The 21850-nt window shown below is 36.4% G+C and overlaps 2 protein-coding genes across 2 annotated transcripts in view; one reads left to right on the top strand and one right to left on the bottom strand.

Annotated features, from left to right (window-relative positions):
* fam91a1 (family with sequence similarity 91 member A1) overlaps nt 1-10197 on the bottom strand; it is a 48921-nt gene extending 38724 nt beyond the window's left edge. Inside the window, exons 1-3 of the mRNA XM_056479916.1 lie at nt 9925-10197; nt 7006-7090; nt 6669-6820 (exon numbers count right to left, since the gene is read on the bottom strand). Coding sequence (XP_056335891.1) covers nt 6669-6820; nt 7006-7090; nt 9925-9996 — 309 coding nt within the window. The 5' untranslated portion in view covers nt 9997-10197. The remainder of the gene's footprint in view (nt 1-6668; nt 6821-7005; nt 7091-9924) is intronic.
* A 5691-nt stretch (nt 10198-15888) lies between these two features.
* klhl38a (kelch-like family member 38a) lies at nt 15889-20773 on the top strand. Its single transcript, XM_056480369.1, has 4 exons — nt 15889-16199; nt 16953-18309; nt 18390-18495; nt 19509-20773. Exons 2-4 carry the CDS (start codon nt 16954-16956, stop codon nt 19796-19798), a joined length of 1752 nt encoding a protein of 583 aa, XP_056336344.1. The 5' UTR covers nt 15889-16199; nt 16953; the 3' UTR covers nt 19799-20773.
* Nucleotides 20774-21850: the final 1077 nt, after the last annotated feature.

Genomic DNA, 21850 nt, shown 5'->3' with positions numbered 1-21850 from the left:
TGGTGACTGTAGGCAAAATAATTTGGAAGAGCTGTTTAGCAAAATTAAATTAAAACAATATTTTAGAGACAGGGCCTAAAATTGAGCAGTGTAGAAATGCAATTAATATTTTCTGTTCCATTTGTCTTCTACAATAGGTTTAGACGCATTTACATCCAGTGACACTTGTGAGTTTTAGAGCGTGTCAAGTAACATTGCATCATTTGACCAATTTGGAGCTTACAAAGGAAAGGGAACTTCTTTAAAGAAAAAAGAATTGAGCGCGGCATTATGTTTCTATTATTATTCAAAACAGCCTTATACTCATCAAATGATCTTTGAGAGCAACTTCCATACTTTAATACTTAAAAGAAAGACCAGCACTGGTAAAGGGTTTACATGAATATCTGAGGGCAAATCCAGAAATGTGCAGACAGTATTTCTGTTTTCATCTTTCATCTGTACCCATACCTGACAAAAGTCTTGTCGCCTATCCACGTTTTAGAAACAGCAAATAATAACTTGACTTCTAGTTGATCATTTGTTCTCAGAAGTGGCTTATGTGAAAGGCCTCTGGATTATGCTTATTTTACCATTATAAAATATGGTCATGCTGGGATTTTTAATTATTTAATTAGGACAGTACGGTCTGACTTTGCTTAGACAAAAGTCTTGTCGCCGAACAGAAATAATGTACAGTATAAAATATAAAGTCATGATGCAGTGGAAAAAGAATTAATATTGTGTTTGACTCCCATGAGCTTGGACGACTGCATCCATCCATCTCTGCAATGACTCAAATAACTTATTAATAAAGTCATGTGAAATGGCAAAGAAAGCGTTCTTGCAAGACTCCCAGAGTTCATCAAGATTTTTTGCATTCATCTTCAATGCCTCCTCCATTTTACCCCAGACATGCTCAATAATTTTCATATCTGGTGACTGGGTTGGCCAATCCTTGAGCACCTTGACCTTGACCTTCTTTGCTTTCAGGAACTTTGATGTGGAGGCTGAAGTATGAGAAGGAGCGCTATCCTGCTGAAGAATTTGCCCTCTCCTGTGGTTTGTAATGCAATGGGCAGCACAAATGTCTTGATACCTCAGGCTGTTGATGTAACCATCCACTCTGCAGATCTCTTGCACGCCCCCATAGTGAATGTAACTCCAAACCATGATTTTTCCTTCACCAAACTTGACTGATTTTTGTAAGAATCTTGGGTCCATGCGGGTTGCAATAGGTCTTCTGCAGTATTTGTGATGATAGGGATGCAGTTTAACAGATGATTCATTGGAAAAATCTACCTTCTGCCACTTTTCCAAATGATCAACTCAAAGTCAAATTATTATTTGTTGCTCTTACAACTGGGATTGAATACAAGAATTTTTTCAGGTACTGTATAATGCATATTAAATTCGGCATGAAATCTAAATTTACAGTGTTTATTTTGCTAGTGCACATTGTTAGCCTTAAAGTGAAAAATTAATGCATGGTAATCTTTAATTAAAATCTGACCATTTGCTTCCACTCTGGAACGGCAGTCCTTCTCTGATGATGCGAGTTTGATGGCATGTGCAAAATATGCTTAGCCATAGCCACACCCCTTCAATCATTAGTTTAAAAGTGACCATTAGAGCACAAAAATAAAACCCCAGCCCCTACTTAATATTCCATTTCAGTTGAAAATACATCATCATACTGAAATAAAAATCTACAATAAAGAACTTCCGGTTCATGTGGACTTTAAAGTATTATTTACTGTTTTGTTTATAATGGTAATATTGTTGCTGATCTATGAGCACCACCTAGTGGCAAGCAGTGAATTTGCATTTCCATTCAGTCTGTCTACTCTTTTTGTCATAATATATACATAATATAATTTCACAGTTAAAGTCAGATAATTCTGTTTTTACTTCAAAAATCTGAATCAATTCAATCAAAAACTCTTCATGCTACATATCTGCATTGCATCTTTCTGTGAATCACGATTTAAACACATTGGTAGTCTCTAGTACAGCAATCAAAAAAACATTTTTCATTGGTCACAAAAATCAGCAATCGTATGAAACCCCCATGAAAGCTCAAGATCAATGAATCGCTTAAAATGAATTTCAACTGGTTTCACATAGACTGACTCAGCTTATCATATATTTCATCCTGAAAACTTTGCAGACATTTAAGATTCACAAATACAAGATTGTACTTTCTTTGTCAGCTGAGGAAGTTCAACCTCCCAAAGGAGCTGCTGAAGCAGTTCTACACCTCCATCATTGAATCAGTCATCTGCACGTCAATAACTATCTGGTTTAGCTCAGTTACCAAATCTGACCTCCGAAGACTGCAACGAATAGTTCGGACGTCTGAGCAAATCATTGGTACAACCCTGCCTACTCTCCAAAAACTGTACCTATCCAGAATGAACAGAAGGACAGCCAAAATCACTCTGGACCTCTCACACCCAGCACACTGCCTCTTTGAAATGTTACCCTCAGGTCAACGCTACAGAGCACTGCGCACCAGAACAGCCCAACACAGAACAGTTTCTTCCCTCAGGCTATCCATCTCATGAACACTTGATGATAGTAATTGTGGAACCAACATCACTACTTGCTATACACTTTTATACACATATACACTTATTTAACAACACGCTTTACATGTCAATTTGCACATAACAGCTGCACATATAACGTTGTATATAGTAATATACCTGTACATACACTCATCAATTTGTATATTTGCATTCACTACTTACTTCTATTTTTAAAATATATTTATTATCTGCTTTTGTCCTGTCTTTATAATTCTGTTGCACTGTAGAAGCTCTGTCATGAAAACAAATTCCACATGTGTGAACATGCCGGGCAATAAAGCTCTTTCTGATTCTGAGATACATTTCCACGACATAAAAGGCAGTATCTGAAAAAGCATATGAGCAAAAGTTCCTTCTTTTCTACACATTACTTACTCCTCTTTACAACAGGGTTCCCACTCTTAGCCAAATGTCAGATTCTCTGACTTTTCTCTGGCTTTCACTGACTCAAAATTTGAATTTCCATGGCCTTTAATGAACAGAAAAACAAGGAGCTGTTGTGCTTTGCATAACATTTAAATAGTTTGAGCTTGTATATAATTTTAATGAATTAAATAGCCATTTTGAGAGCAACAATGGATAATTATTTTCAGATTTGGAAAATAAATTAAAAGAAACAAGAGCAACCAGTGTTTGAAATGGTCATTTTGTACTCTTGAAATGTAATTTTCAGGCATGTTTGCATTAGTGCAGTAGGTGATTGTCTTCTGAAACATTTTTTGTTGTGCTGGTTGAAAGTCTCTTCACATTCCACTAGTAATGATTAATGTAAATGATCCAAATATATTTATATGTAGTTTTATATTCTGGGTGAGGCTTAAGACTTAAAAATGTTCATCCAATCATGCGCGTTCACATAGACATGAGTGACAGTGGTAAAAACAAATGCTGAATCAAAACTTTTTAAAGTCCTGAATCAATATTGGAGTTAATTTTGCACGTTGGAGGAAGGATGACACCATGGCTGAAGTATTTCTTTTAGACAGGTAATGTTATGTTTTAAAAGCTGCAAAGCTGATGTAGATTTTGTTGTTACAAATGGGTTATATGCACAGAAGTGTTGTTCAGCCACTGAAATCTTCCAGTGATAGATTGATGTGACTATTTTGAGTTTCATAAGGTCCTTTAACAGCAACGATAGTGTAGATATTTATTTAGTTTAACAACAAAACATCAGTAAATAGTGCTATTGCATCTAGCCTGCTTTATTGAGGGGAAGTTGGTTTTATGTTCAAATTGGTTCATTTTTGAAGATTGACAACCTGTGATGCACTCCCTATATCGTTTACCATGCTACTTTGCTTGCTAACTACATAAATGAATATGTGCTCGATATAATACTGTTTTTCGTTCAGAATCGTAGTAGTATAAAGTACTATAAAGTTTTATAACTGGCGAATGACATGATCATGTGGGTCTCTGTCATGTTTAATGTGCGCGCTCGTGATTTTAGGAGGTATGGCTTTGGACGACAGGGGAGGGATTGTATTTGAAAGATACTATGCTAACCCTTTAGCATTTAGGCAGATCACCTACTGCACCTTTAATAAATAGGTACAGTTTGGTGACTCCATTTGACGAGTGGGAATGGAATAAAATTGTGTGAACCAATATGATAAAAAACAATACAGTATTTAATAAAATTGATAAATGGAAACAAAAATTTAAAGCAACAAACAAACAAACAACATTCCATGACTGAGTCAAAAATATAGGAAATTGCCTGGCTTTCGATGTCTGGAATAGACCTTTTTCTTAGAACGCAAAATTACCCATTATTACCCATTATGCAGTATGCGCAAGGAGAATGCTAAGAACTTCCGGTCAGCAGCTGATGCGTATAAACAGTCACATTTGGACACCTTTAAAATTATAGTTTTAATCTATTTTAATTGCTTTTAACGTCTTTGAACTAATACTGTTGTCGATCAGCACCACCTCCTGGACTGGTTATTTTTTTAAAAATGCGATCTTATAGAATGGAAAACAACTGCAGCTAGGCATTTCTCCTCTGTGTCAGACGAAATCCTGTGCCGTTTAAATGAAGCCTCGTCACTGTTGAAGTCAACATTTTTTCTTACTTTCAAATATATAACTAACCCAAACAAATGTAGTTCACCAAAATGTTTGACACACACACGTAGCCTGCACTGTCCCACTAACACATCGAATGAATAAGTGTCACAAAGTGAAAATAAAGTGCCGTTTTGAAATGACAGAAAAACACATACTGTGATAAATACTACACAACACAAACTAACTCAATGAAACATAAACAGCTCCCGATTAGACTCAACATGCAAATCAGCCATGAGTATCAGCAATGGACTTTTATTGGTCATTTTTGTAAATTGCATGACTTACATACCTGTTAAATTTCATATAATCTGGTTTGCAGATATAATATAATGCAGTGAAGTATTGCGTGTGTGCGCACGCATTGAAGAGCCGCTAACAGGTCGGTAACACACACACACACACACACACACACACGCACACACACACGCACACACACACACACACACACACACACACACACACACACACACACACACACACACACACACACACACACACACACACACACACACACACACTGCATTTCTGACAGCAGACACGTGAACTAAGAGAACGTTTTTCTCTCGTGCTTGAACCACATCTGACAGATTATAATGGCTTTAACACACACCTTTCAAAGTTGTGTCACAAAACACTCCGTAATCCCCTCAAAACGCTATTGAAACCCATTTTAATAATCGCAAATTACCAGTTCTAAACGCTGTAAACGGAAGTTCTAAACATTCTAGATGACGCTGGTCGCTATGGCGCCCTTCATGCAGCAGCCAAGAAAAAAGTCAATAGACCTTTTACAATTGCATGATATAAAGACGTTTCATGACCCAGGGGACTCTGCTACAAACAATTTATAGTAGAAAAAAGTGATTACGAAACAAAAACTCTTTCCAAATTAGGGCTGGAAAAATTTGAATATAAATATTGTGAATACAGTTTCACAAGACAGTTTGAATAGCTCTATTTGACAGTTTTCTGGGGAGCCTAACAGTATTCATAGGGCTGGGCAATTTGGCCTAAAATCAAAATCTCGATGACGATTAATAAACGATTATTTTATTTTATTTTATTTATTTATTTATTTTTGCCCTCATAGTTCACTGACAGGTTTTGTACAGTAAATTTGCTCACATATTACAAGTGAGAGATTTTTGAATGAAAGGTGCATTACTTGATTTAAAACTTTTAAATATTGTAAAAGATTTTAATATTTTAAACAGGCATCTTTTGTAAATGAATATTTTAATGTAAATAATAAATTTCAATGTAATGGAAAACATGCCGTCTCAAGCCATCTCTGGCGCAGCTTCCCATTATCGTCAATGTAGTGCAAAGTAAGGCTTTAGAATAGGTCCATCATCCTACTTGACCAGAGATCAGATGTGGCTGCAAAGTGGCAACAGAAGTATAAATCAAGGCTTAACGGAGCAGGGTTACTTGACTCCACATGCGGTAGGGAAAGTGATTGAAAAAAAAAATCGACCTATAAAAATTAGATCACAGGTTCTGAATGTCTTTATCGATTACTTTTTGATTAATCGGTCAGCCCTAAGTATTCAGGTATGGAAATTGAATCAGCACAATACAATAAAGGCTTTTCTTACTTTGTTTTGTCTTGTTTCTAGTCCAAATATCGAGAAATTTTTAAATCAAGCCAAAATATTGTGTTTTCAACTTGATAAGAAACAAGTCAAAACTAAAGAGTTTTTCTTTAAAACAAGCTAAACGATCTGCCAGTGGAGTAAGTAAAATAATCATGTTTCTACTTTGAAATGTAGATATTTGAACAAAAAACAAGACAAAAATTCTAAGTTTGCATAAATAATATATATATTCCATATAATACAGTAATACAGTTTTAGAGTAACTGATTAAATACAATTCTGTGGCTCGTGTTCAATGATAAATCAAACTCAACATTGCATATCTTGTGATGTGACTATTGTGGGTGCGCACATTGCGATATCGATGCTGAAATGCTATATTGCGCAGTCCAAATCCAAATATTTAAATACTTGTACAAACCTCCATGATGCTGATGTAGTAGGAGAAGGGGGTGACCCGCAGACCCTTGACCATGATGTCAGAAAGGTGGTAGGGATAGAGCATCAGATGCTCTCGGCTGTACTTCAACAGCTCCTCATAATACTTGCGCTCGTCCTTCTTCACATGCCTGACTGTTAGAGAAGACAGCGGGTTACTAAAGAAGGCAAACACTGGTCATTATTTCAGCATAATTACGTCAGCTAACAAAAGCCACAATAGGAAACACAATGGGGAACACGAATGGCTTGGAGCAATGCCAGAATGTGAAAATGAGATCTGGAAGAGAATAGATTTTCTGAGTTCATTGAAAGCTTACCTAGGTTATTGCGGAAGCGTAGCTGGTTTCGGATACTGTACAGAAGAACCTGCTTGTCATATTCACGCTGTGAGTTTCCAAGACTCTGTAATTAAAGAAGACAATTAAAAGACAGCAAAATGCTTTTAGACAGATATTAAAAAAGTGCAAATACATTTAATCTCAGCATCTTACATAATGTATGATTAGCAAATTTATACAATAATGACTGGTACTATTAAAAGAATGTGTATATCAAATAAACACAAAAGAAAAACCATCTGGCAAGTCAAAAACCATTTATATTAGGGCTGCAGGATATTAGAAAAATCTGATATTGCAATAATTTATTTTTCTGAAATAAATATTGCGATATGAATACAGTTTCAGTACATGGTTTAAATAGCTCTATTTGATGGTTTTCTGGGGAGTCTAACTGTATTCGGGCACAGAAATTGAATAATCACAATGCAAAAAAAGCTTTCCTTACTTTGCTATGTCTTGTTTCTAGTCCAAATACAGAGAAATTCTTAGACAGAGTAAAAATATTGTTTAGTTTTCACCGTCAGAAGAAATAATTGAAAATTATTATTATTTTTTTTTTTTTTAAGGAAATGATCTGCCAGTGGGGTAAGTGAAATAAACATGTTTTCGCAATTGATGTAGATATTTGGGCTAGAAACAAGACAAAAACTCTAAGCAAGAATTTGTTTTTGCATAAATCATATAAAGTCCAGATAAATACAGAGATGAAATACAATTCAGTAGCTCTTCTTGGTCAACTGTAATTCAGACTGGACATTGCATATCTTTGCGATGTGCAGATCCACACATTTCGATATCGATGCTGAAATGATATATACAGCCCTAATTTACATTATGAAATATTTAGCAAAAAAAAGAGTCTTGTATCCATTTTTTGTACAACAAAAGTTTTACTGTAGGCAAAATGTGTCACTTGTTTTCATTTTAACTCTTGAAGGATGTCCACTTTGCATTATTATTATTATTTTTCTTTTTTATATAGTAGTGGATGTTTAATGTTTAAAACATGTCACTTTGATAAATCAATAAAACATTACCAAATTAATAAAAATTTATTTGAAATAAAAAAAAACAAATAACTTTCAACATTCACAATGTATCTGAACATTTAATTGTGGTTGTTAAATGACTGCATTCAGTTAGTTGTAAGTACATTTTCTGTACACTTATTACTCTTTTTACATTTTTCTCTTTACCTTATTTTTTATTTATCTATTCCCCTTTCCTTTCTTTTTTTATTCTTTATTTGCTTTTCTTCCCTTTTGCTATATATATAAACAATTTATATATCAGGGCTGTACGATATTGAAAAAAATCTTACTTTGCGATATTTAGATTTTCTACATTATATATTGCGATATGAATACAATGTCACCAAAGGGCTTGAATAGCTATATTTGTAAAGAAATTCTTCATTTAGGATGATTGGGCTGATTTTGTGAGTGTGTAAATAATGTATAAAAATAATAAACAAATTGCAAGCAAAAATAGTTAGAGTAGAGCAACAAAAAAGCTAAATAAACAGTGCTTTATGGATTTCCGTAGAGTCAAACCGTATTCAGGCACAGAAAGTGAATTATGAAATGTAAAATAACACCGTATAGTCTTCATTGTATTTTAGTATTCAATGATTCTTCATAACAGTTACAAATGAACTTTTGTTTTGTGTCTTAATGGTGTAGACTCTCTTGAAATGCCTTTGAAACACATGCAAAATTTCACTCGGTTATGGTTATATTAGCAATGACCCCACAAATCTTATGTATGTTCAATTGTTGTACTGATCATCTATAATCCCAACTCAACATTGCATTTTCTGCGATGGAACTATTGTGCACACACACATTGCGATATCAATGCTGAAGCGATATATCGTGCAGCCCAAATATATACAGTTAAAGTCTAATTTATTAGCCCCCCTTTGAATTTTTTTCTTTTTTAAATATTTCCCAAATGATGTTTAACAGAGCAAGAAAATTTTTACAGTACGTCTGATAATATTTTTTTCTTCTGGAGAAAGTCTTATTTGTTTTATTTCGACTAGAATAAAAGCAATTTTTAAAAAAATATTTTAAGGTCAAAATTATTAGCCCCTTTAAGCTATATATTTTCGATTGTCTACAGAACAAACCATCATTATACAATAACTTGCCTGATTACCTTAACCTGCCTAGTTAACCTAATTAACCTATCTAAGCCTATAAATGTCACTTTAAGCTGTATAGAAGTGTCTTGAAAAATATCTAGTCAAATATTATTTACTGTCATCATGGCAAAGATAGAAAGAAATCAGTAATACAACTAATGAACTAATACCTACTATAAAACCTACATAGTTTGCCCACTGCAAAAAATAATCATGCTTGAAAATACATTTAGTATGTAAAAAAAAAATAAATAGACACTGCATAAATTATATGCAAAATAGAGTTGTCATTCAAATCAACTCAAATCGAAAATGTTTAGTACATTATATTTTACAAAAAAAGATTTCTCATCACCATGTGAAGATTCATGCATCACAGGGTTACTGTATCCTAAGAATATTTACATCTGATACACACACTTTAAGCAATAATTAACTTATTTAAAAAGAGGTGTGTTCCAACTGTAAAACAAAACCTTTCTTGCATCGATTTATCTGCAACACACACACTGGTATCATGCAGAGGAATCTAATGATGGTGATGGTGATGGTGTGTGTGTGTGTGCGTGTGTGTGCGTGTGTGTGTGTGTGTGTGTGTGTACGGATGAATGAATGAATTAAATGAATGTCAGAATCTCTGTAAATCATGCTGATGCTGTGCATTATTCCGCAGGTATGTCAGTGCTGGGTCATGTGAGATGCTGATTGTGTGTGCTAAAGACATGCGCGTGCTGTGTGTGTTACTGTACCTGTTTGACATTTGCTGGCAGCTTGTTCCACGGATAATTCTGCCTGATGTGAAATTCAACGTCCGTGTTCATTGCTGGACTCGAGCTCCACGGTTATTCAAACAGAAACTCACGGGGTTGTCGGGTAAGTCCGAGATGACTATACCCTCCCGGTACTTATTCAATGATAAGACACCGTTGGGTTATTAAATATATCCTCGGTGAATGTTATTTTAGCCTTGACAGTGAACGTCCACTTCCTTGTTGTATTTTTAAGCGAGCCTTCGTCACGCTTCTGGCTATGTACGTCACTTCCTCTGAGCGCGTGACGAAAGAAGATAATGAAGCGCAAGACAGGAGTGATGAGAAGTCTGACTCATTTTTTAAATATCGGTTCTTTCGAGCGAATATTATATAAACTTGTTCGATAGAGAAAAATATGGGTTTCATGTTATGTTTTATCAATAATGGGGGAGGAAGGGGGGGGGGGGTTCTGTTATTTCGTGTGTACTCTTTCAGTTCATTCTTTGCAGTCATGATTCGGCTCACAGTTTTCAGAACTGAGTCATGAAAAAGATCCGAATCAAACGAATGATTCCTTCACGAATCAGGCATCGCTGTAGAACAAATAAACACGCTGGAGTGAAGCGTAGTGACATTAAGATTTGAAAGACAAGCAACATCTGGCTCGGAACATTCTAATGAGGAAAATATATGCAATGTAATCACGTGACTACATTTTTTTCAACACATCAGCTCAACGTTTCATGTAATTTTAACATGAAGCATATTTGATTTTTGTTTCTGTAAGGGTATCCACCATAGACTGTAAAAAAACAGGTATCCACATTTTCTACGTCCCATGATGCATTTGTTTGAATTGTGGGATTAACTTTTGTTAAACTCTGAAAACAATAACTGAGGTGTTTTTATTTACTGTTTGATAAGAGGCTTTATTCTCTTCACAGTTTATTGAAAAAAGAGCAAAAAGAGTAAATCTAAAAAAAGAGCATATTGAAATTAACTACATACTTTCTACAGAAAATGAACAGCACAAAAAGTTATTATTATGAACACTGATACAAAATAACAATTTAGCAAGAGTGATTAATTGACGAGTTTAAACAAAGACCATCAGGATACTTCCGTGTAAAAAATATGCTATTTAAATCTATTTAAAATAAAAGATTTGCACATAAAACCTGAAAAATACCAAAAAATAAGATAAATAACATAACGAAAATGCTTAGCTTTCACAACACATTCAGGTTTAGAAGCCGTGAAATATTAAAGTAATATCAGCACTAGGACAGCCTCTTCAACCCTTGTTTATTACTCTAGCGGATGGCAGGTGAGGATGAAGAGAAGTGAGGCACTGCCTCACCTGCCTCTCCTTACCCCACGTCCCTGTACTTCGCCCACTCCAGCGACATCAAGAAGGCTAAACAACTCTACGCAGTTTGACAAATGTTGCAGCTGTTGGACAGACTTTTGAGGCTTTTTTTAGTCGAGAAAGTCGTTTAGATTGCAATTACTCAGTTTATTGACAGAGCCTATTTGAAAAAAAGTTTTCATAAATTCGGGACTTTCAGCATGTCGGCGGCCATCAGCCTGTCATATTACGAAACGAAACTAGAACAAATTATTATAGAACTGGTAAGTGACATTCTAAGTCGATCTCTCTCTCTTTTGTATTTTATATTGCTGTATTTATGCCATTGTAATCTCGTAGTGTTTGCTTTGGCTTTTTCAGGGTTAAAATTTTCCCAAGAAATACTGGGAGATTTCTGTTGACTGATAGCATTTCATGACGTTCAGCCTTATAATCTTAAAATGTGAGCAAAATCATCTGTTTTGTCATCAATGAATGAATGGCAGAAGATAGTTCTCTGTGTTTGATTTTCTTTTTGATACACACAATTATAACATCGAATTGTTGTATAAATGCAATACCACACTCATTGCAGTATGATATGGCTGTATATTGGCACTGATGGGACACTAAGGCACTCTGCCTGTGGCCTCGTGTCAACGCACACCTTCCACCAGTGCCGATATCCAAACAAATTACACTACTACTCGTGTGATATAAACGCTTGATACTTTATTACCTGCGGACTCGTTTGTGTTCTGACCACATGTGCATGGCTGTACACTATATCAATAAAGTGTTTAGACTTTAAAAAACACTGTAGTAATACATTGAGCCACTAAAACATTGTTCTTATGACGTTTTTCTACAGGAGGTAAACGCGAATTACTTCCAAACACTTCAAATATAGTGTGTGTTAGTAAATGCAAGACTATTGATGAACTCCAGCGTAACACTGTATGACAACGCTTCAGATGACTGTTCTAGAGCCTACAGCTAATCAATCTGTCCACATTCTGGTGCGCTTACGGGTCAAAAGAAAAATATTAATGATAAATGATCTTAAATAAAACAAATACGTTAATAGAGATGGTATACAAGTATATAACTTTACTCACATGGGAAACGAGGCCACGTGAACGTTTGTGAGCACAATTAAAATGCACACAGCATCCCATATCATCTGATAATTGTAAGAAATAAGTCCAAAAGGCAACTGGACTGTGTAAAGCCACATAAAACAAAACAAAAATACGATGAATATGCGAGATCAGTGGCTAATCTGCCGGATTCAGGCTGAGGTGAAGTGACGGCGACCAGCGAGACCTAGCTGTCACTCAAGTGGCCACGCCCTTAATTATGCAAACTTAATATAACCTAATATAAAGGAAATGGATGAGTTATAAAAAAATTCACCCCCTCACAGTTGTCATGGAGGGTAATAATAGCTATATGAACCAAATCGTTCTTGTACCAGGCTGTAAACACCTTTTTTTCTGCTGTAAAGTTGGCCATTCTAACAGTGGGCTCAATTGCACTTTGCTCTATTATGGAGCCAGGACTAGCGGAATATTTTGATGAATTGCAGTTTCAGTTACTTCCGTATTGGCCTCCCGAGGGAGAGCAGGGTTGCCGCTTGGGTTTGATATTGCTCATATAATATAGTACATGTGTTCCAGAATGAATGGAATGAGAATGTTTCCATACTTTTTTTTGATTGTTGCAAAGTATATTATCTTTCATTTTTTACCAAGCATTATCAGGAAGGCTATTATAAGCCATGAATGAGAAGGCTCGACCTCCTTTAGTAGACTTTGCTATTCTGGGTACTACCAGAAGCCCTGAGTTTTGAGATCTTAAAAAGCGGGTTGATAGAGAGACAGAATGTTGGTTAGATAAACAGGAGCTAGATTATTTAAAACTGTATCGGTAAGAAGCAATATTTTATAATCAATATGCATTACAGTAATCCAGCCTAGAAGTCATAAAAGCATGAGCTTATAACATAATATAATGTGCAAGATAACACTGAAAGAAAAAAATAAATAAAAGGACAAAACACAGAAATAAAATAAACTTTTCAAATATCTAAAATGGAAATGTTTGTGTTGAGATATATGCATTAATCGCACATACTATATGTGCCACAAGATTAAAACAGTGGGCAAACAAACGCAGCTGTGTACATCCCAGTAAAGAGGTGACATTGCTAAAGATGTTGCTCCCTTGCTGACATTCCAGACTCCATGGCATTCCAGGACTGTCATATAATCTGCCTAGATGCATGTTTGTTTTTCTTTCCCATCTCAACATGATGGTAATTCATCTTCTCCCGGCGTGCAGCTGATGATAGGGCTATAAGGAGCATCTGCGCCAGTGTCAAGCTTTCAGTTCATCAGAGGCCCTTTGATCATTTGCATGTTTTCACAATCTTTTTTTATTATTATTTGCTATGATCTTAGTATACATTAGCATAATTTCATAAACATAATTGATTCCTTTTTAGACATCTGCAGTTGGAGGAATGCGAAGACACACTGAGAGACAGATGTTGCATTTTCAACTTATTTTTGTATATTTTTACAGTTTCTTACTGTAGCATAAATCAAGTGAGAGTATATAAATTGATAAAACACGTTAAATGTAACAAACAGCAGCAACCAAGAATAAAGAATTTGACAAATTATAGAAAGTTTTATCAAAATCTCTCTTGAAAGCATCATATTTACAATTAAGAATATCAAACATTGGGAACATTGATACAAAATAACAATTTGGCAAGAGTAATTAATTGATAAGTCTAAACAAAGACCGTCAGGATACTTCCATATAAAAAAGTATGCTATTTAAATCTACACTGTAAAACCCAAAAAAGTTAAGGTAACTCAAACCATTTGAGGAAGCCAATTGCAACAAACCATTTAATTTGAAAAACTAATTCTAATAAGTACTGTGAACTTAATCCATTTGAATAAATGAAGCAATTTGAGCACAGTGAAACCCAATAAATGAAGAGAACTCAAACCAACTGAGTACTGTAAAACTCAATAAGTTAATTCAACTCAAACCGTTTGAGGAAACCGGTTGCTACAAAGCATTTGAGTAAAAATAACTAATTTATATGAGTACTGTGAACTTCCTCCATTTAAGTTGAAGTAATGAGGTATTTAATTAACTCATTACCTTCAACACTGAGTTCAAAACTCTTTTCAAGTAAGTAGAATTAACTTTCAGTAAATTTTGAGTTAACTACACTCATTTCGTTTGATAAAGTTAAATGTTAGGTTTTACAGTGTAGGTAAAATAAAAGATTTGCACATGAAACCTGACAAATACAAAAAAATAAGATAAATAACATTCTGAAAATGCTTAGCTTTCTTTTTTTTTAGGTTTAGAACCTGTGAGATATTAAAGTAATATCAGCACTCGGACAACCTCTTCAACCCTTGTGTATTACTCCGCCCACACCAGCAACATCAAGAAGGCTAAACAGCTCTCCACACACTTTGACAAATATTGCAGCTACAGATTTTTGAGGCTTTTTTAGTCGAGAATGTAGTTTAGATTGCAATTACTCAAGTTTACTGATAGAGCCTATTTGAAAGAAATGTTTTCATAAATTATATATATATATATATATATATATATATATATATATATATATATATATATATATATATATATATATATATATATATATATATATATATAATATAGCCCCTCTTTGTGTATTTGTTTCTTTTTTAAATATTTCCCAAATGATGTTTAGCAGAGTAAGGAAATTTTCACAGTATGTCTGATAATATTTTTTTCTTCTGGAGAAAGCCTTATTTATTTTATTTCGGCTAGAATAAAAGCAGTTTTGAATTTTTTAAAGTCAACATTATTAGCCCCTTTAAGCTATATATTTTTTCAATAGTCCAGAATAAACCATCGCTTTACAATGCCTTTAAATGTCAATTTAGGCTGTATAGAAGTGTCTTGAAATTTATCTAATAAAATATTATTTACTGTCATCATGACAAAGGAAAAATAAATCAGTTATTAGAAATCAGTTATTAAAACTATTATGTTTAGAAATGTGTATGTATATATATATATATATATATATATATATATATATATATATATATATATATATATATATATATATATATATATTCTTTCCAGAATGAATGGAATGAGAATCTTTCCAGACCTTATTTTTTAGATAACAATATTACACTGAGGTCATTTTTTGGCTTTGGCTCTGTATGGAGCACGATTAGTTGTCAAAAATGTTTTTCCAGTTTACAATTTGGATTATGTTGAGAAACTTTAAAATGATCTAGGTTCAGTTTATACATTTATCAGGTCCAAATGGATTTGAGTGCATTATGATAGTTAAAGATGTTTGTGAATGTCCATCTTAAAAGTTGGCAGTTAAATCACAACCTGTTCTTCTCCTTATTTTCTCAACTGAAAGGCAAACCAAGGTAACCAGGCCTAACGGTTCAGCTGTTCACCACACTCATCCTAGCCATCAGCACTGTACTATATTTACCAGCTTCCTGGGTTACACAAGCCCACCACGGGGTGTGCACAAGCCCTCGACCCCTTCCTCTGTCCTCCGGATAAGCCGGGTTCTCTGTCCCTGCCATAGTAAACACACAAAAAGCATGGTGCATAGACCACCGCTGTGGGAACAAACAAGGGGAGGGTCACATGTGAGACCAGAACGACTGCAGCCCTCCAGACTATTCTAGGTAACTGGAATGTACACAGCGACCTCATGGCAAACTCCAAACTTGAGACCTCGTGTCTTTCTCCACATAACTTTGGACTGTGCCGTCTTTTAAAGACAATCTTGGGAGAAATGTATTTGCTTTTTTTCCTGCTGAACTGTGTCTGATTCTCGTTAAACGTGAGTGTAAAGAACAAACAGGTGAGTTCATGAGCGATCATTTTTTAAATATGAGAAACAAGATTACATTTATGAAATGCTATATTGCAGAGATTGTAAATTCTGATAAAGAACTTTCATTTAAAAAGTTGTAAATGTCCTCTTCTATGTCCTAGTTATGTAATAAAAGAATAATGGTAGCATTAGGTAGTTCTGGTTATGATGTTAGCATCGATTTTCTTATGGTAGTTATTATTACTCAGAATTTGGGGTCTATTTTGAAGCGACCTTTTAAAAAAAAAGTCCCACTGAAATACGATCCAGACTTTTTTTCGTTGGGGAATTTTTTCAGTCCTTGTTGTGGCATCTCAGAAAGGTGATTAATAATAAGTAGAAAAAAAACAATTAGCATCCCAAAATAGACGTCAGACAGGACCCATGTGATCCAGAGTGAAATAAAATCAGTAGCTGTCTCTGGGGTGATTAGATGACTTAGTGTTGATAATAGCCCAATGAAACGTCCCCGTCTAAACAGTTAGGCTGTCAAGGGCAAACCTACCGAGGGGATCAGAAACAACTGGCAAGTGATACAACGGCGTTGATAAACATAGCTTTGATCAGGAAATGTAGCCAAGTTCTACACATGCATGCATTAAAATGATTTAGGAGACACTGAAATAGAAAGCTGTGGCGTAAGAACTGAACATCAGGGGTGGCAAGGCAACAAAAAGGGACCTTAAAGGAAGGGAGAAGCAAACTGTAATGGTGATTAAACTCAATTCTTTCCTTTTGCAGCATGGCTAGTATATCAACAGAGGTCTTTCCATTCAAGGACCAAGAACTCCCCACGCAGCTCCTGTTTCAGCTGAACCTACTAAGACAGGAGCAGATTTTCACTGATGTGATCTTGTGCACAGAAGATAAGGAGATACCATGTCACAGAAACGTCTTAGTTTCCAGCAGCCCGTACTTCAGAGCCATGTTCTGCAGCAACTTTCGGGAGAGCAGCCAAGCCAGAGTGGACCTGAAAGGGATTGCATCAGAAGTCATTGAATGTGTCGTGGATTACATTTATACTGGTTCCATCACCATAACCATGGAGCTTGTGCTGCCTCTAATGCAGGCGGCCTCCATGCTGCAGTATGGGAGGCTCTTTGAGGCTTGCTCAACTTTCCTGCAGGAGCAGCTTAATCCAGAAAACTGCTTGAGCATGATCCGGCTCTCAGAGATCCTTCATTGCGAAACCCTCAAGGAGAGAGCCAAAGAAATGGCTGTGCGCTGTTTCTCAGATGTAGCTGCTTCTGAGGACTTCTGCGAACTTACCCTTCCCGAGCTAATGTGCTACCTAGAGGACGACCGACTGTGCGCTGAGGAAGAACAGGTTTTTGAGACATTGCTTGCTTGGATCCACCATGACCCCTTCTCGCGCCGAGGAGCTATTCATGACCTCTTCAAGAAGGTCCGATTGAGGTACATCCATCCAACATACCTCTTCCAGTTTATCGCCAATGATCCACTTGTCCAGTCATCTACGCTCTGCACCGAGATCATAGAGTCTGTCCGACGTCTTATGTTTTCAGTTAGTGCCAAATGTACTAAAGAACTGAAGCCTCTATGGACCACACCACGTCGCTATACATGCAGAGAGACTCTAGTGGTGGTTGGAGGTCGCAAGAACAACGAACAGACTTCTCGAGAGGCACTTCTCTATGACGAACGAACTCAAAGGTGGCAGTGGCTTGCTAAGCTACCTTTGAGACTTTACAAGGCGGCATATGTTTGTATTCACAGCATTCTGTATGTGGTGGGGGGCCTCAGTCTTAGTTTGATATCTGGAGATAGTGCAGTTAGTGCCACAGTGTATACCCTCTCATTGAAGACCAACCAATGGAGGACTGCAGAACCAATGCTGGAGCCACGGTATGCCCATCAGTGTGTCTCCTACCTTCACTTTATCTTTGCTCTTGGTGGAATCGGGCAAGATAAGCAGATCTCAAATACAGTGGAGCGCTACAACAGCATGTTCAACCAATGGGAGGTAATGGCAGCAATGCCCACAGCAGTCTTACATCCTGCGGTCGCAGCCAATGATCAGAGGATTTATGTATTTGGTGGCGAAGATGCCTTGCAGAATCCAGTGAGATTAATACAGGTCAGTCATTCAGAAAAGATCATTTGTGATTCGCTCAAGTTGTGATGCCACATGACGAATTCCTCTCATTCCTCACCAAGGTTTATCACATTTCCCGCAACTTGTGGTCTAGATTGGAAACTAGGACGGTGAAGAATGTCTGTGCACCTGCTGCAGTGATAGAAGACAAGATTTATATTGTTGGCGGTAAGTAAAATATTAGTTATTGGTTCTGATCTACTCTGAAATCTGAAAAATATAAAACAGGGGTGTCAAAACCTGCTCCTAGAAGGTGATGGTCTAGCAGAATTTATATCCAACCAAACTTGCCTAGATGTTTCTTGCAAGTCTGAACAACTTGATTCGCTGATTTAGATGGGTTTAAATAAGATAGGAGGTGAACTCTGCAGGACAGCGGTCCTCCAGGAACAGGATTGAACACCACTGGTATAGACTGCTTGTGTCAGTGCTAATGTTAATTCAAATGTCAGTTCAAACAATCACATGGCAGCAACTTAATACATTTAGGCATAAACCAGGGGTGTCCAAACTCTATCCTGGAAGGCCGGTGTCCAGCAAATTTTTAGCTCCCACTTGCCTCAACATACCTGCATGAATGTTTCTAGAAAGCCTAGTATGAGCTTGATTAGCTAGCCCAGGTGTGTCTGATGGGGTTGGAACTAAACTTTGCAGGACACCGGCCCCGGTTTGGACACCCCTGTTATAAACAAAGGTCAGAGCCAGTTCCAAGTGGGCAGGACTTGAACTCCAAGTGGGTGTGACTTGAGCTCCAAATGGGCAGTACAAACCTGGAATTTTTTTAATTTATAAATAATTTGTTTATTTATTAATTATAAAAGTCTAGAACATGAAACAGAGTCCAATATTGTGCTTTATGAATGTCTACACCTACCCCAACCCTAAACCCAACCCCACAGTAACCTGTTGTGTTTTATTAATGTCTCTACTCCACCTACACCATCTAAACCCAACCTACATGTGGCGCAAGTCCCTCCCACTTGGAGGTCATCCAATCTATTTACGGTGTAATCCCTCCCACTTGGAGGTCTATGGGCTGCAGCGATACCTACTTGGAAGTTCAGACAAAGCAACAGTATGAGTGAATCATTTAAGTGACTGGATGATTAAGGCTGGTCTGTGGATTTGGAAAAACTGCTGAGATGTTGTAGTAAACCTCTGTTTAATGATGATCTTTTCAGGATATACAAGAAGAGTGATCGCCTATGACACCAAAGCAAACAAATTTGTGAAGTGCACGAACATGAAGGAGAGACGGATGCATCACGCAGCTACAGTCATCAACAACAAACTCTACGTGACCGGAGGTCGTTTTCTCAACAGTCATGATGTCATTGAAGACTCTGACTGCTTTGAGTGCTATGACCCTAAAACCGACGTGTGGACTTCCAAAGGGTCTCTACCATATAAACTGTTTGATCACGGTTCTCTACCACTGATCTGCATCTCCAACCGCCCCAACCCACCATGACTGCTTAGCGGATGCAAAAAAATCTCTTGCTTGGGTGTTCCATTTGCTCCCTTGCTCATTAAGGAAAATGAGAAATATGGGGCCACAGCTGAGACTTGAAACCATCTGAGGAAGCTCAAATTCATTTGTGGGTTGAGTACATTTCATCTGTGGCTTTGATGGTATGCTGTTGGTGCTCGCCAGCATCTGTGCCATCTTAAATCAAACGAGATTTGAGCTGGCAATCACAAGTGTCACAGTGGACCTCAGGGATTGTGCCTAGGACCTCAGAGCAAAACGGCACAGTTATGCAATGCACAGCTGTCCCTGCAGAACTGTGACCCAAAAATCTTCAGACAGATGTTTCTCATCATGGTCTCCCTCTCTCAGAATGACTTGAGCTGACAGATTTTAGTCAATGGCTTCTTGTTAGCCTGAATTTAATTGGAATCCAGGAGATGTGACGATCTTTTAGCCGGTGTTAAATCTACAAGCATATGGACATGACGTGACTGTTTGATGAAGTAATTGGTCAAGTGAAGAGAGCATTCCCGGAGAGCTATGGCATGTGGTCACTTCTATGTAATTAACGAAGGCCAAAAACAAACCTAATGAATCATGAAATGCTTGATGTACCATGTACTCTAAAAGTATGTGGACACCTGCTTCTAATTAACAGGCTTTACTATTACATTAGGAACAGATGCATAAAATCAGCTGTTTCAGATAGAATGCATTCGGGGCTGGAACACATAAGTTAACAATAGTTACGTTCATCCAAGGATGATCAATGGGATCTTGTTTTACCTACAGCAAAATCGTGGTTAAGAACCACAGCACTACCAAATTTCAACAGTTTTGCAACTTTTTTTTTAACAATTTGAGATAAACTGTTAAAGACAAGCCTGTTGTGAGCTCTGTGGTTGTACATTGATTGTATATGCTTATGCTGAAATAATCTATTTTCATTAAATAAACATATTTTTAAAACAGTCATTTTAATATCGAAATTTGTGCAGAAATAAACAGTATATTACCCATGTTGTTGTGCGGACAATTCCAACAGTTAGAGAGTCACAGTAAACAAGTAAATAAAGCCAAAATATTTCAAATAATTATTTTCTTCAAATCAACATTTGTAATGTTGTGATTCTTTCCATATCTGATTGGTTTGGTTCGGGGCTTGTACCACTTGAATATCAAAGTAAAATCCTTAGAGGAAAATTACTTCCACAAAAGACACTTTTAAAAGTGGATGGGCACTAATGCATATGAATGCAATATTTTAAACTGAAACCCATTAAAATGAATGATAATTCTTGATTTAATATGAAAAATAAGAGTGTTCAAATGCTTTTAATTTGTCATTTATTCACTCATTCGTTTTCCATCAGCTTAGTCCCTGATTATAAGGGGTAACCTTTTAATTCGAATCATAATTTTTATGTTTTATGTTATTTATTTATGTTAAGAAACCCAATTTATAATGCTCGTCTAGGGAGGGGTCAGCAACATAAAAAGGACACGCAACTAGGGAAATACAATTCTCTGTTCATTAGAGACAAAAATGCGTGTCTTTTACCAAAATATAATGGAAACAAAAAATATATATATTTAATTAAGCAATATTAACTCAATTAAAATAATTAATTAAACAAAAAAAAAACATAAACAATAGATCAGGCATGTCCAAACTCAGTCTTGGAGGGCCGGTGTCCTGCAAAGTTTAGTTCCAACCCCAATCAGACACACCTGGGCTAGCTAATCAAGCTCTTACTATGCTTTCTAGAAATGTCCTTGCAGGTGTGTTGAGGCAAGTTGGAGCAAAAATCTGCAGGACACCGGCCCTCCAGGACTGAGTTTGGACACCTGTGCCATAGATCAACAAAGAATGAAATAAACAGCAACAACACCAGCATGGCTCCTCAGCAGCAGCTGCACAAGATGTGCACAGAATTCTCAAGCCTTCATCAGAACTGCAAGATACAAAAAGATTTCCAACAAGTATGGGTCATGTTGAAATAACAGGAAGTGCTTTTAGTTATGTTTTCTGGTAGCGTAATTATGTTAATC

This window comes from Danio aesculapii, chromosome 19 (genome assembly GCF_903798145.1).
Source record: "Danio aesculapii chromosome 19, fDanAes4.1, whole genome shotgun sequence".
Classification (NCBI taxonomy): domain Eukaryota; kingdom Metazoa; phylum Chordata; class Actinopteri; order Cypriniformes; family Danionidae; genus Danio; species Danio aesculapii.
The sequence above is the reverse complement of the archived record's forward strand: the minus strand, read 5'-3'. Positions and strand labels throughout refer to the sequence as shown.

What these genes read in the sequence shown, in the direction of transcription:
- klhl38a (XM_056480369.1), top strand. Translation starts at nt 16,954, where the DNA reads ATGGCTAGTATATCAACAGAGGTCTTTCCATTCAAGGACCAAGAACTC. An exon ending in ATCCAGTGAGATTAATACAG is followed by an intron (nt 18,310 to 18,389) that starts GTCAGTCATTCA and finishes TTCCTCACCAAG; the next exon opens with GTTTATCACATTTCCCGCAA. An exon ending in CAAGATTTATATTGTTGGCG is followed by an intron (nt 18,496 to 19,508) that starts GTAAGTAAAATA and finishes TGATCTTTTCAG; the next exon opens with GATATACAAGAAGAGTGATC.